General features: G+C 48.0%; 1 protein-coding gene across 1 annotated transcript in view; it reads right to left on the bottom strand.

Annotated features, from left to right (window-relative positions):
* The window catches only part of anpepb.1 (alanyl (membrane) aminopeptidase b, tandem duplicate 1), a 103,446-nt gene that overhangs the window by 85,378 nt on the left and 2,054 nt on the right, over nucleotides 1-16,014 (bottom strand). Inside the window, exons 2-3 of the mRNA XM_070858662.1 lie at nucleotides 14,738-14,880; nucleotides 7,773-7,909 (exon numbers count right to left, since the gene is read on the bottom strand). Of these exons, the coding sequence (XP_070714763.1) occupies nucleotides 7,773-7,909; nucleotides 14,738-14,880 (280 nt within the window). The remainder of the gene's footprint in view (nucleotides 1-7,772; nucleotides 7,910-14,737; nucleotides 14,881-16,014) is intronic.

Below are 16,014 nucleotides of genomic sequence, written 5' to 3'. Positions count from 1 at the left end.
GCTCCTGGCAGAGAGAACATTCTAACCCCGTTCAAACCAATATTGCAATCTGTGTGTGAAAATGTTATTGTTTTACCTCTTTCCAAGAAAGGAACGTGACTATCTGTGTTATGGCGTCACATTAGGAATGTCACTGACTCCAGAGAAGAATGATTGTTACTTATTGAGAGAAGGAGCATCATGGTGTATTAAAGGAGCTGTAGCCTACAACACTGTCAGTACTTCTTTAATGGATGAATAGAATATTCTCCAGTCTGCTATTCTAGCAGAAGCAGAGGCCCCAATATTGACTGGGATGGGTTATGTAGGCAGAGGTTCGGACATCTCCCCACATGCTCCACAGCGACAGGTTCCCTGCCCGCAGGTCAGGCTTGGCTTCCAGTCGCTTGGGAAGGATTCCGGAACAGGTCACAGGAGCAAGTAGGGAGCCTGTAGCTGCGGGGGGTGGGGGTGAGGGTCCGATCCTTAATTCCACAGGTCTTTGTAGGGGGTCTGATGGGGGGAGCTTGGGGGCTTGGAGGGAAGCATTGAACCTCCCTTCAGCGGACAGGTTTCCAGAGGCCTGGGATTCTGACGGGACTGGACAAGTTAGATGCGGGGAGAATATTCCCGATGTTGGGGAAGTCCAGAACCAGGGGACACAGTCTTAGGATAAGGGGTAGGCCATTTAGGACTGAGATGAGGAGAAACTTCTTCACTCAGAGAGTTGTTAACCTGTGGAATTCCCTGCCGCAGAGAGTTGTTGATCCAGTTCATTAGATATATTCAAGAGGGAGTTAGATATGGCCCTTACGGCTAAAGGGATCAAGGGGTATGGAGAGAAAGCAGGAAAGGGGTACTGAAGGAATGATCAGCCATGATCTTATTGAATGGTGGTGCAGGCTCGAAGGGCTGAATGGCCTACTCCTGCACCTATTTTCTATGTCTCTATGAAACCCGTCCAGCCAGGGTTCAGGGTACAGCCTGTAAAATAGATTAAAACTGAGGCTCTCAGCCTCGTTTTATTTAAATTGCCAACGTGTCTCCAGGGAGCGGGTTGGTTGCCCAGCCCTTGCCCCGCCTCCATTAAACACAGAAGTGGGCAGGTTAGGGTCGATTTGAGATTTTAAAAATTAACTGGTACTGGCCCCACTCCTGCAGTATTAACACTGAACCTTATCCTGCAGCATTGGGGAATCCCTCACTGTGTCAGTGTGGGTACTGGGCCCACTGCTGCAGGAGTCCGAGAGTTCAGGAGGTCAGAAGTCCGAGAGTTCAGGAGGTCAGGGGTGCGAGAGTTCGGGAAGTCACGAGTGCGAGAGTTCGGGAGGTCACGAGTGCGAGAGTTCGGGAGGTCAGGAGTCCGAGAGTTCAGGAGGTCAGGAGTGCGAGAGTTCACGAGGCCAGGAGTCCAAGAGTTCGGGAGGTCAGGATTCCGAGAGTTCGGGAGGTCAGGAGTCCAGGAGTTTGGGAGATCACGAGTGCGAGAGTTCGGGAGGTCTGGAGTCCGAGAGTTCGGGAGGTCTGGAGTCCGAGAGTTTGGGAGGTCAGGAGTCCGAGAGTTCAGGAGATCACGAGTGCGAGAGTTTGGGAGGTCTGGAGTCCGAGAGTTCGGGAGGTCTGGAGTCCGAGAGTTTGGGAGGTCAGGAGTCCGAGAGTTCAGGGGGTCAGGAGTCCGAGAGTTCGGGAGATCACGAGTGCGAGAGTTCGGGAGGTCTGGAGTCCGAGAGTTTGGGAGGTCAGGAGTCCGAGAGTTCGGGAGATCACGAGTGCGAGAGTTTGGGCGGTCTGGACTCCGCAAGTTCGGGAGGTCAGGAGTGCGAGAGTTCGGGAGGTCAGGAGTCCGAGAGTTCGGGAGGTCAGGAGTGCGAGAGTTCGGGAGGTTAGGAGTGCGAGAGTTCGGGAGGTCAGGAGTGCGAGAGTTCGGGAGGTCAGGAGTGCGAGAGTTCGGGAGGTCAGGAGTCCGAGAGTTCGGGAGGTCAGGAGTGCGAGAGTTCGGGAGGTCAGGAGTGCGAGAGTTCGGGAGGTCAGGAGTCCGAGAGTTCGGGAGGTCAGGAGTGCGAGAGTTCGGGAGGTCAGGAGTGCGAGAGTTCGGGAGGTCAGGAGTGCGAGAGTTTGGGAGGTCAGGAGTGCGAGAGTTCGGGAGGTCAGGAGTGTGAGAGTTCGGGAGGTCTGAGTGCGAGAGTTCGGGAGGCCCGGAGGTCGGCGAGGAGCTCACAGCCCTCCTCCGGGCAGGTAAGTGATTGGCTGGTTGATTGGTAAGTATCTCTCTTTCCCTTTTATAACAGATAAGTCTAATTAGAGAGATGGCAGGGCAGCTCAGTCCTGTGGAGTGCATGTCATGCGGCATGTGTGAAGTCCTGGATGCTTCACGCAGCCTAGACAACCATGTGTGCAGGAGGTGTCTCCAGCTTCAATTACTCGAGCTCTGCATTTCAGAGCTTGAGCGGCGACTGGAGTCACTACGGTGCATCCGCGAGGCTGAGAGCTACGTGGGGGGGGAGGGTGAACAGCTGGAGGTCATGGCCCATATCGGGACCAATGACATAGGTAAAAAGAGGGAGAGGTCCTGCAGGCAAAATTTAGAGAGTTAGGAGAAAAGTTAAAGGGTAGGACCTCAAAGGTAGTAATTTCCAGGTTACCACCGGTGCCACGTGCTAATGAGTACAAGAATAGACGGATAGAGAGTAAGAATGCGTGGCTGGAGAGTTGGTGTAGGAGGGAGGGCTTTGGGACCATTTTTGGGGGAGATGGGACCTGTACAAACCGGACGGCTTGCACTTCAACAGCACCAGGACCAATATCCTCACGGGGAGTTTTGCTCGTGCTGTTGGGGAGAGTTTAAACTAGCTTGGCAGGGGGATGGGAACCTGAGAACAAATTCAATAGGGAAGGAAGTAAAGCTGAAATTGGAAAGCAAGAATGTGAATCCGTAAGACAGAGGAAACAAGGGTTAGTAAGTAGTAATCAAGGAGGTCTTCCTGTGGTAAATGGGATATACTTCAATGCAAGGAGTAGAGCAAATAAGGCAGAAGAGCTGAGGGCACAGGTAGACACTTGGGAGTATGACATTATAGCCATTACAGAGACATGGCTGAAAGAGGGGCAGGTTTGGCAGCTCAATATTTCTGGTTACAGGATTTTCAGACAAGAAACATAGAAAATTGGTTCAGGAGCAGGCCATTCGGCCCTTCGAGCCGGCACCGCCATTCAATAAGATCATGGCTGATCATTCACCTCAGTACCCTTTTCCTGCTTTCTCTCCATACCCATTGATCCCTTTAGCCGTAAGAGCCATATCCAACTCCCTCTTGAATATTTCTAATGAACTGGCATCAACAACTCTCTGCGGTAGAGAAGTCCACAGGTTAACAACTCTCTGAGTGAAGAAGTTTCTCCTCATCTCGTCCTAAATGGCCTACCTCTTATCCTTAGACTGTGAACCCTGGTTCTTGACTCCCTCAATATCGGGAACATTCTTCCTGCATCTAACCTGTCCAGTCCTGTCAGAATTTTACATGTTTCTATGAGATCCCCTCTCATTCTTCTGAACTCCAGTGAATACAGGCCCAGTCGATCCAGTCTCTCCTCATATGTCAGTCCTGCCATCCCGGGCATCAGTCTGGTGAACCTTCGCTGCACTTCCTCAATAGCAAGAACATCCTTCCTCAGATTAGGAGACCAAACTAAACACAATATTCGAGGTGAGGCCTCACCAAGGCCCTGTACAGCTGCAGCAAGACCTCCCTGCTCCTGTACTCAAATCCCCTTGCTATGAAGGCCAACATGCCATTTGTCTTCTTCACCACCTGCTGCACCTGCATGCCAACTTTCAATGACGGATGTACCATGACACCCAATTCTTGTTGCACCTCCCCTTTTCTTAATCTGCTACCATTCAGATAATAATTCTGCCTTCATGTTTTTGCCACCAAAGTGGATAACCTCACATTTATCCACATTATACTGCATCTGCCATGCATTTGCCCACTCACCTAACCTGTCCAGGTCACCCTGCAACCTCTTAGCATCCTCCTCACAGCTCACACTGCCACCCAGCTTAGTGTCATCTGCAAATTTGGAGATATTACTCTCAATTCCTTCATCTAAATCATTAATGTATATTGTAAATAGCTGGGGTCCCAGCACTGAGCCCTGCGGCACTCCACTAGTCACTGCCTGCCATTCTGAAAAGGACCCGTTTATCCCGACTCTCTGTTTCCTGTCTGCCAGCCAGTTCTCTAGCCACTTCAATACATTACCCCCAACACCATGTGCTTTAATTTTGCACACCAATCTCTTGTGTGGGACCTTGTCAAAAGCCTTTTGAAAGTCCAAATACAACACATCCACTGGTTCTCCCTTGTCCACTCTACTAGTAACATCCTCAAAAAATTCTAGAAGATTTGTCAAGCATGATTTCCCCTTCATAAATCCATGCTGACTTGGACCGATCCCGTCACTGCTTTCCAAATGCGCTGCTATTTCATCTTTAATAATTGATTCCAACATTTTCCCCACTATTGATGTCAGGCTAACCGGTCTATATTTCCCCATTTTCTCTCTCTCACCTTTTTTAAAAAGTGGGGTTACATTAGCTACCCTCCAGTCCATAGGAACTGATCCAGAGTCGATAGACTGTTGGAAAATGACCACCAATGCATCCACTATTTCTAGCGCCACTTCCTTAAGTACTCTGGGATGCAGACTATCAGGCCCAGGGGATTTATCGGCCTTCAATCCCATCAATTTCCATAACATAATTTCCTGACTAATAAAGATTTCCTTCAGTTCCTCCTTCTCGCTAGACGCTCGGTCCCCTAGTATTTCCGGATAGAGAGGGGGATAAAAAGGAAGCGGGTGTGGCGTTATTGATTATTACAGCTAAAAAACTATTACAGCTGTGAAGAGGAATGATATGTTAGAGGGATCATCAAATGAGGCCATGTGGATCGAACTGAAAAATAAAAAAGGGGTGATCACACTGCTGGGCGTGTATTATAGACCTCCAAACAGAGGGAGGGAGATAGAAGAGCAAATATGTAGGCAAATTTCTTTAAAGTCCAAAAACCATAGGGCAGTAATAGTAGGAGATTTCAACTATCCTAATATTGATTGGGACAAATATAGTGTGACGGGTATAAAGGGTGCAGAATTCTTAAAATGCATTCAAGAGAACTTTTTTAGTCAGTATGTAACAAGCCCAACATGGGAGGGGGCGGTTCTGCATTTAGTTTGGGGAATGAAGCTGGGGCAGGTGGAAGGGGTATCAGTGGGAGAGCACTTGGGTGCCAGTGACCATAATTCAGTCAGATTCAAGTTAGTTATGGATAAGGACAAGGACAGACCAGGAATAAAAGTCCCAAATTGGGGAAAAGCTAACTTTGCTAAGTTGAGGAATGATTTGGCCACAATGGACTGGAAACAGCTACTTGTAGGTAAATCAGTGTCGGAACAGTGGGAGGCATTCAAGGAGGAGATCCGAAAGGCTCAGGCCAAACATGTGCCCTTAAAGAAAAAGGGTGGGAATAACAATTCTGGAGCCCCCTGGATGTCTAGAGACTTCCAGGGGAGGATAAAGAAAAAAAGGGAAGCGAATGACACATATCAACGGCTAAATACTGTAGAATCTCTGGAGGAATATAGAAAGGTAAGAGGTAAAATTAAAAAGGATATTAGAAATGCTAAGAGAGAGCATGAAAAATTCTTGGCAAATAAAATGAAGGAAAGCTCAAAGATGTTCTATAAATATATTACGAGCAAGAGAATAACTAAAGAAAGGGTAGGGCCTATTAGAGACCATGAGGGTAATCTGTTTGTGGGGTGGAAGATGTTGGTATGGTTCCAAATGAATACTTTGTGTCTGTTTTCACAAAGGAAAGGGACAATGCAAATACTGCTATCGAGGAGGAATGTGAAATTCTGGATTAAATAAACATAGTGAGAGAGGAGGTATTAGGGGTTTAGCAGCTTTGAAAGTGGATAAGTCCCCAGACCTGGATGAAATGCATCCCAGGCTTTTGAGCGAAGCAAAAGAGGAAATAGCAGAGGCCTTGACCATCATTTTCCAGTCCTCTTTGGATTTGGGCATGATGCCGTAGGATTGGAGGACTGCTAATGTGATACCCTTGTTTAAGAAGGGAGAACAGGATAGGCTGAATAACTACAGGCCTGTCAGCCTAATCTCAGTGGTGGGAAAATTATTGGAAAAATCCTGAAGGACAGAATAAATCTACATTTAGAAAGGCAAGGATTAATCAGGGACAGTCAGCACGGATTTATTAAGGGAAGATCATGTTTGAATAACCTGATTGAATTTTTCGAGGAGGTAACCAGGAGGGTCGATGAGGGTTGTGCATATGATGTAGTGGATGTGGACTTTAGCAAGGCTTTTGATAAAGTCCCACATGGAAGACTGGTCACGAAGGTAAAAGCCCATGGGATCCAGGGTAAAGTGGCAAGTTGGATCCAAAATTAGCTTCGAGGTAGGAAGCAAAGGGTAATGGTTGATGGATGTTTTTGTGACTGGAAGGATGTTTCCAGTAGGGTTCCACAGGACTCAGTACTGGGACCCTTGCTTTTTGTGATATACATCAATGATCTAGATTTGAATATAGGGAGTATGATTAAGAAGTATGGCTGTGTGGTTGATAATGAAGAGGAAAGTCATGGGCTGCAGGAGGATATCAATCTACTGGTCAGGTGGGCAGAGCAGTGGCAAATGGAATTTAATTCAGAGAAGTGTGAGGTTATGCACTTGGGGAGGGCTAATAAGGAAAGGGTATACACATTAAACGGTAGGCCACTTAATAGTGTAGATGAACAAAGGGACCTTGGAGTGTTTGTCCACAGATCCCTGAAAGTTGCAGGCCAGGTGGATAAAGTGGTTAAGAAGGCATATGGAATGCACGAACCCCGACTGGACCAGAGCAGAGGCACCATCAGGTTCTGTGGGGCCAGGAGGAGCAGGATTGGGGCTTGGCTCACTGGTGCCCTTCCGACCTGTAATATCCCCCCAGCTTTACCCCTGGAGTTTGACACGCCTCAGTGTCCAATGTATAAGTTTGAGTGTACAATATATGGGTTGATGTATCCCATCACAGGAATAACGCCTGGAGGGGTAATGTTCCAATATCGGAGATTCAGTATGAATTGTGAAGCATCCATTGAATTAATTGCCAATAGGGTGAGCGTTGCTGACCATCTCGTTGTAAGATGCCATCGTAGTGTAGCCATGATGCCCAGATAGTGATAATTGCCACGTAACACAGAGACATCTCACCGAGCAAGTTACCCAGAATTTCTCTCAACTATATCATAGCAGCTGGAGACTAAGAATCATCGGCTCCAACAGGTCAGTCCACCATTGCTGGAGGCCCCATAGGAAGGACGTGACCGGGGCCCAGGAGAGGCGCATGTTCGGGGCCCAGAAGAGCCGAGGGCCCAGGGGCAGCATGGGCCAGCCCACAGTGCGATATGTGTGCGCGCTCGGTCTGTGCTGCAGAGCAGGTCTCCAGTCGTCTTGGGTAATCCTTGCTACTGGACCAAGACCTAGCTCTGTCAAGCCCGTGTGGTGGTTGGTTTGCAACGGCCATCACACGTTAAAAAAATCCACGCACAGGCATCTTCCACCCCTCAGGATTTAGTTCGGACCTGGAATTTAGGTCCATCATTGAAACACCTGTGAACTTTTTGAGGTGGAAGCGAGTCATCCTCAGCTCGAGGGACTGCCTATGATGATGATAGGAAGGAAAGCAATTCAATTTAAAGATAACTAAGTTCTGATCTCTTACCAAAGTCTCATTTCTCACTTCCTTCAAATTGTCAAAGTCGGAAACAATGAAAGCGAGTAGGTAAGTGGACATCTTGGGTGTTTTGTCAAAGGCAGTAACAATCCAAGAGTTACCGGAGACATCTATGGTTTTATTATCTGCAATGAAGGGAAAAACTTGTATTTATCGCAACTCAAGAACACCTCAAAAGTGCCTGACATCTAATGAACTTCTTTGAATTAGCACCACTGTTAGCTGGGCAGCTGCAGCAGCCGTTTTACACACAACAAGATCCCACAGATAGCCCCAGGATAGATCAACAGTCATTCTCATTTTGGCGGAGTAGATTGAGAATGCTCGTCAACATTACAATCTGTTCGGCTTTTTTCAAACAAACAGCCATATGTAAATTCCTACAAATCATTTAATACAGTTTATTTTGTTTGATTTGATTTTATCTACCATTATTTGTATTTTTAATGAATTTTATGCTCAGAATCATAAAACAGTACAGCACAGAAGGAGGTCATTCGACCCATCTTTCGAAGAGCAATCCCATTAGTCCCCCTGCCCCCGCCCTTTCCCCATATCCCGGCAATGTTTCTCCTTCGCGTATTTATCCACTTCCATTTTGAAGACTGGTATTGAATCTGTCAGACAGTGCATTCCAGATCCTAACCACTCGCTGTGTAGAAAGCTTTTCCTCATTTCGCCTCTGGTTCTTTTGCCAATCATCTAAAATCTGTGCCCTCTGATTAGCAACCCTTCAGCCATTGGAAACAATTTCTATTTATTTACTCTACCAAAACCTTGAATGATTTTAAACACCTCAATCAATCCCCTCTTACCTTCTCTGCTCTAAGGAGAACAACCCCAGCTGCTCCAGTCTATCCACATAACTGAAGTCCCTCAGCCGGCAACCATTTTCATCAACCTTTTCTGCCCCCTCTCTAAGGCCTTGACATCGTTTCTAAAGTGTGGTGCCCAGAATTGGACACAATACTCCAGCTGGGGCCAAATCAATGTTGTATATCGGTTTAGCATAATTTCCTGTAGTTTATACTCTAAAGCCCCAATATTTACGGAGAAACAGGGAGGGAGTGGATGGGATGGGGGCTGTTTGCGGATCGGGAAGAACAGTTTCCCTCGGGCCCTGCTGAATTTAAAAGCAGGTACGTAGGAAGGAGCCTCGCAATCCTCGCATCCCTTTAGCTGCCAATTTCCCGAGTCCCGGAAAACCCGATCAGCCAGGGTGAACTTTAAAATGAAGATTAAGTCTGAGGCCGCCGCTTCATTACAATATTTAAATGACCAACTTGCCTCCTGAGAGTGGATTGGTCGCCCACCCCCTGCCCCGCCCCCATTAAAACTGGGAGTGGGTGGGTTGGGTGCGGGCTTCAGATTTTTACATTCCACCCGACGATTTTTGGTGGTAAAGATTCTCACCTCTGCCTCTGTTTATAAATCCCAGGATCCCGAATACTTTATTAACTGCTTTGTTAATCTGTCCTGCCATCTTCAAAGATTTGTGTACAGACACCCCCAGGTCCCTCTGTTCTTGCACCCCCTTTAAAATTGTACCATTTAGCTTCTCCTCGTTCTTCCTACCAAAATGTATCACTTTTCACACTTTTCATGAAAGAGAAATCACGTTTAACAAATTTATTAGAGTGCTTTGAGGATGTAACTAGCAGGATAGATAAAGGGGAACCAGTGGATGTAGTATATTTGGATTTACAAAAGGCATTCGATAATGTGAACGTAAAAGGTTACTACACAAGATAAGTGATCATGTGATTGGGGGTAATATTAGCATTGACAGAGGATTGGTTAACAGAGAGTCGGGATAAATGGATCATTTTCAGGTTGGCAGGCTGTAATTAGTGGGGTGCCGCAAGGATCAGTGCTGGGGCCCCAGCTATTTGCAATCTATATTAATGATTTAGATGAGGGAACTGAGTGCAATGTATCCAAGTTTGCTGATGATACAGTTAGGTGGGAAAGTAAGTGGTGAGGAGGACACAAAGAGCCTGCAAAAGGATATAGACAGGTTAAGAGAGTGGGGAAGAAGGTGGCAGATGTAGAATACTGTGGGGAAATGTGAGGCTATTCACTTTTGGGAGGAAGAATAGAAAAACAGAATATTTTTTAAATGATGAGAAACTATATTAAATGCTGGTGTTCAGAGAGATTTGGGTGTCCCCGTACAGGAAACACAGAGAGTTAGCATACAGGTACAGCAAGCAATTAGGAAGGCAAGAAAGAGATCAATAGATTTTTGAATATTAAAAAATCAAGCGATATGGGGACAGTGCAGAAAAGTGTTGAGGTCGAAGATCAGCCATGATCTCATTGAATGGCGGAGTAGGCTCGAGGGGCCGAATGGTCGACTCCTGCTCCCAGTTTTTATGTTCTTATGTTCTGCATTGAATTCCTTTTGCCATGTAACCGTCCGTTCCACCAGCCTGTCTATGTCCTCTTGAAATCTATCTCAATCCTCTTCATCGCTCATTATACTTCCAAGTTCCACATCACCTTCAAATTTCAAAATTGTGCCCTGTACACCCAAGTCCAAATCATTAATTTATATCAGAAACAGCTTGGGGTTCGCCACTATATACCTCCCTCCAGTCCGAAAAACAGGAATTCACCACAACTCTCCATTTTCTGTCTCTCAGCCAACTTTGTATCCATGCTGCTACTGCACCAATATGTGGTAGTTTAGCAAATGCCTTTTGAAAGTCCATATTCTCATCATCAACTGCACTGCCCTCATCCACCTCATCAAAAACTCAATCAAGTTAGTCAAATATAATTTGATCTTAACAAATGCGTGTTGACTCTCCTTTATTAGTCTGTGGTTCTCCAAGTGGCTGTTAATTTTTTACTGGATTATTGGCGGGAATAACATTTTGACGTGCTGGAAGTGGGGGAGGGGGTCCTGTAGCGCTGGGGAGATGTGACCCCGCTTAACACAGCATGGTCCCGCTTAAACCTGCACCGCATGACCCCGCTTAAACCTGCACCGCATGGCCCCACTTAAACCTGCACCGCATGGCCCCGCTTAAACCTGCACCGCATGACCCCGCTTAAACCTGCACCACATGAACCCACTTAAACCTGCACCGCATGGCCCCACTTAAACCTGCACCGCATGGCCCCGCTTAAACCTGCACCGCATGGCCCTGCTTAAACCTGCACCACATGACCCTGCTTAAACCTGCACCACATGACCCCGCTTAAACCTGCACCACATGACCCCGCTTAAACCTGCACCACATGACCCCGCTTAAACCTGCACCGCATGACCCCGCTTAAACCTGCACCGCATGACCCCGCTTAAACCTGCACCGCATGACCCCACTTAAACTTGCACCACATGACCCCACTTAAACCTGCACCGCATGGCCCCGCTTAAACCTGCACCACATGGCAAATCACAGGCTTCCAACCTCACTACAATATTTACAACCCGCCTCCTAGGAGGCAGTTGGCTGCCGCTCCCCCCCCCCTCCCCGCTGCACCCCCACGTCCCTGCTCCCCCCACCCCCCCACGCTCCACTCCCCCCCGGCCCCCCCACCCCCGCTCCCCCCCGCCCCCCAACTCCTCCCCCACCCCCCCTCACCCCAGCCCCCCCACCCCCACTCCTCCCGCTCCCCCATCCCCCCACTCCCACCACCTGCCCCCCCATCCTCCCACCACCTGCCCCCCCATCCTCCCACCACCTGCCCCCCGCCCGTCCCGCCTCAGTAAAAGCCGGAAGTCGGTGGGTTGGAGCTGGTTTGCTGACACCTTTCCATATTTTGCCCACTTAACCCCCAACCCTGCTCCCCCATGTTAAAATGACCCCACAAGCTTTCCTATCACTGACGTTAAACTGCAATTGTCAGCTTTAAGAATATAAGAATTATGAGCAGCAGTCGGCCATTCGGCCCCTCGAACCTGCTCCGCCATTTAATAAGATCACGGCTGATCTTCGACCTCAACTCCACTTTCCTGCACTATCCCCATAGCCTTTGATTCCCTTAATATCCAAAAATCTATCGATCTCTGTCTTGAATATACTCAACGACTGAGCCCCCACAGCCCTCTGGGGTAGAGAATTCCAAAGATTCACCACCCTCGAGTGAAGAAATTTCTCCTCATCTCAGTCCTAATTGGCCGACCCCTTATCCTGAGACTGTGACCCCTGGTTCTAGACTCCCCAGCCCGGAGGAAACATCCTCCCTGCATCTACCCTGTCCAGCCCTGTAACAATTTTATATGTTTCAATGTGATCACCTCGCATTCTTCTAAACTCCAGAGAATATCGGCCTAGTCTACTCAATCGCTCCTCATAGGACAATCCCCCATCCCAGGAATCAGTCTGGTGAACCTTCGTTGCACTCCTTCAATAGCAAGTATATCCTTCCTCAGGTAAGGAGACCAAAACTGTGCACAATACTCCCAGTGTGGTCTCACCAGGGCCCTGTGTAATTGCAGTAAGACATCTTTACTCTTATACTCAAATCCTCTTATAATAAAGGCCAACATACCATTTACTTTCTTAATTGCTTGATGTACCTGCATGTTAACTTTCAGTGCTTCGTGTATAAGGACACCCAGGTCCCTCTGAACACTGACATTTCTCAATCTCTCACCATTTAAAAAATACTCTGTATTTTGATTTTTCCTACCAAAGTGGATAACTTCACATTTTTCCACATTATATTCCATTTGCCATGTTCTTGCCCACTCACTTAGCCAATATCCCCTATATCCTATATCTCACTATATCCCCTTGAAGTCTCTCTGCATCCTCCTCACAACTTACATTCCCACCTAGCTTTGTATCATCAGCAAACTTGGATATATGATATTTGGTTCCCTCATCCAAATCATTGATACAGATTGTGAATAGCTGGGGCCCAAGCACCGATCCTTGCGGTACCCCACTCGTTACAGCCTGCCAACCCCAAAATGACTGTTTATTCCTACTCTCTGTTTTCTGTCCGTTAACCAATCCCCAATCCCATGAGCCCTGATTTTGTTTAAGAACCTCTTGTGTGGCACCTTATCGAATGCCTTCTGAAAATCCAAATACACACATCCACTGGGTCCCCCTTATCTATTCTGCTAGTTACAACCTCAAAAGAACTCCAACAGATTTGTCAAACGTGATTCCCATTTCATAAACCCATGTTGACTCTGCCCAATACTATTATTATTTTCTAAGTGCTGTTACCACATCCTTAATAATAGATTCTAGCACTTTCCCTACTACTGATGTCAGGCTCACTGGTCTGTAGTTCCACGTTTTCTCTCCCTCCTTTCTTGAATAGTGGGGTTACATTTTCTACCTTCCAATCCGCTGGAACCATTCCAGAATTTATGGAATTTTGGAAGATGACAATCGATGCATCCACGATCTCTATAACCACCTCTTTTAAAACCCTAGGATGTAAACCATCAGGTCCAGAGGATTTATCGGCTATCAGTCCCATTCTCCAGTATTATACTTTTACTAATACTAATTTCTTTCAGTTCCTTATTCTCGCTAGGTTCTCCACTATTTCCGGGAGGTTTTTTGCATCTTCTTCCGTGAAGACAGACACAATGTGTTTGTTTAATTTCTCTGCCATTTCCTTATTCCCCAGTATAAGTTCTCCTGTCTCAGCCTGTAGGGGACCCGCATTTACTTTTGCTAATCTTTTCCTTTTTGCATAACTACAGAAGCTTTTACAGTCTGTTTTTATGTCTCTCGCTAATATTCTCTCGTATTCTATTTTCCCTTTCTTTATCAATTTCTTGGTCCTCCTTTGCTGAATTCTAAAATCCTCCCAATCCTCAGGCTTACTGTTCTTTTTGGCAACTTATAAGCCTCTTCTTTTCATCTACTATCTTTAACTTCTCTTGTTAGCCACATTTGCACCACTTTTCCTGTAGGGTTTTTGTGCCTTAAAGGAATATATGTTTGTTGTGAATTATGTAACAATTATTTAAATGCTAGCTATTGCTTGTCTACCGTCATATCTTTTAATGTAGTTTCCCAATCTACCTTAGTTTATCCTTTCCCCTTTTTTTGATCATTGCAATGGAGGAAATCAGTTGGGAATTCAGACACGCAAGGCCCCTCCCAGGTCCCCATCCCTGCCCTAGTTTTACAAAGCGATTATCCGTACAAACATTGTTGTGTCCTTATGCGTATGCGCGGTACCCCACAGTTGCGGCTGCAGTATAGCCACGAGTCCCCTCACAAGGCTGGAGGAAGAAGAGACGATCAATCGGAGCGAGAAAGAGGATCGAAGAGAGAGAGAGGGGATCAGAGAGAGAGAGAGTGGGAGATCAGAGGGGGGAGAGGGAAAGAGGGAGGGTAGAGTGAGAGATCGGAGGGAGGGAGATGGGGGGTGGGGGGAGTGATCAGAGAGAGAGAGGGGGGAAAGGTCAGGAACTCAGTTGGGGATGGGGGGTAAATAGTACAGAAGGCATAGTGGGGATGGCAGAAGAACATGATCCAGGTCTAAAAGGGGGAATGTGAACGTAAAAGTGAAAGCGAGAGCATGATTCAATTGGTAAGACTGGACGAAATCCAGAAGTCACGACACTGTCACTATTCACTTCATACCCAATAAACCTATTAACAATCCGTGACCCACACACAATGCCCTTTCTATTGCTTGGGGTGGGAGGTCAGGAACTTGTTGGGGGTGGGTGGGGTAGGAATTTCTTTGAGGGTGGGAGAAGGTCTTAATTCGTGAGAGTGAGCACTGTCTGTTTCAAGTGAGCTTTGTTCTGTCTGGAGTCGGCAATCAGAATGGCTCGAATTACACTTTGCAAAGAGAAACTGTTGTGTGTGTCATATCCTCCAAGGGGACCAATCAGCGATCAGGACTTGTCATCAAGGGGGCCCAATCAGAACTTTAGGTGTTACAAATAAACACGCTTCTAGTTTTACCCGAGTTACTTTATTAAAACCACTAATACGCTAATGGAACTTGAGGCTTACCAATTTCTGGCATGTTGGAGATTGCGACGTGTGCTGCTTTGTGATAGAGAGTAATGTTAAATGTAGCTTTCATCGCCGGCTCATCAAAGCACGGGAAGGCTTTCCTGGCATCAGTGGGCTGCATCTGAGTTGTTGCGATAATTCTTTAATGACAGGGGAAGATCAGAGCTCGGTGATCACAGGAGAAGTCAAAATGGCCGGACTGCACTTTCACATTGATCTCCCATTTTGTATAATTACTTTCTCCCCCACTTTCCGTTATTTTGCTGGTGCCAGTCAGTCACTGGCTGGAGGAGCCTGTTGGAAGACCTGCTGTACAATTGGCCCCTTGGTGAAGTGCTAAATGACTCTCACTCGTCAGGGAAGCACTCAGTGACCTGAGCCAGCAGCAATTGACAGGAATGTAAATCTGGGATTGTCGAGGATGAAGTAGGATTTCCCGGGTTATTCCTGGGCAACCTGCAATAACCCGAGTCAATCTGTGCGAAGTGACCACTCCCCCTCCCACCTCCCCACCCTTCCGTCCTCCTCCCAACCCTCCACCTCGCTCCCCCCACCTACCTCTCCATCCTCCCCCCACCCACCTCCCCACCCTCATCCACCCTCCCCCCCCACCCTTCCCCCCTCCTCCCAACCCTCCACCTCGCTCCCCCCACCTACCTCTCCACCCTCCCCCCACCCACCTCCCCACCCTCATCCACCCTCCCCCCCACCCTTCCCCCCTCCTCCCAACCCTCCACCTCGCTCCCCCCTCCCACCTCCCCACCCTCATCCACCCTCCCCCCCACCCTTCCCTCCTCCTCCCAACCCTCCGCCTCGCTCCCCCCACCTACCTCTCCACCCTCATCCACCCACCCTTCCCCCCTCCTCCCAACCCTCCACCTCGCTCCCCCCACCTACCTCTCCACCCTCCCCCCACCCACCTCCCCACACTCATCCACTCTCCTCCCCACCCTTTCCCTCCCTCCTCCCAACCCTCCGCCTCTCTCCTCCCACCTCCCCAACCTTGCCCACCCTCCCCTCACCCACCTTTCCATCCTCCCCTCCCTCCGCCCACCTCCCAACCCCACCCTTGCTCACCATCCTCCACCCTCACCCCCTCCTTCACCCCCCCCACTCCTTCTCTCACCCCCCCCCCCCACTCCTTCCCTCACCCCCTCCCTTCCTCCACCCCACGCTCACCCTACCCACACCCTCCCCCACAGCAAACCTCAGTTCATCCACTGCTGAAATCCTCATCCATGCCTGTGTTATCTCTAGACTTGACTATTCCAACT

This window comes from Pristiophorus japonicus, chromosome 17 (assembly GCF_044704955.1).
Source record: "Pristiophorus japonicus isolate sPriJap1 chromosome 17, sPriJap1.hap1, whole genome shotgun sequence".
NCBI lineage: Eukaryota > Metazoa > Chordata > Chondrichthyes > Pristiophoridae > Pristiophorus > Pristiophorus japonicus.
This window is presented reverse-complemented; position numbering and strand designations above follow the sequence as displayed.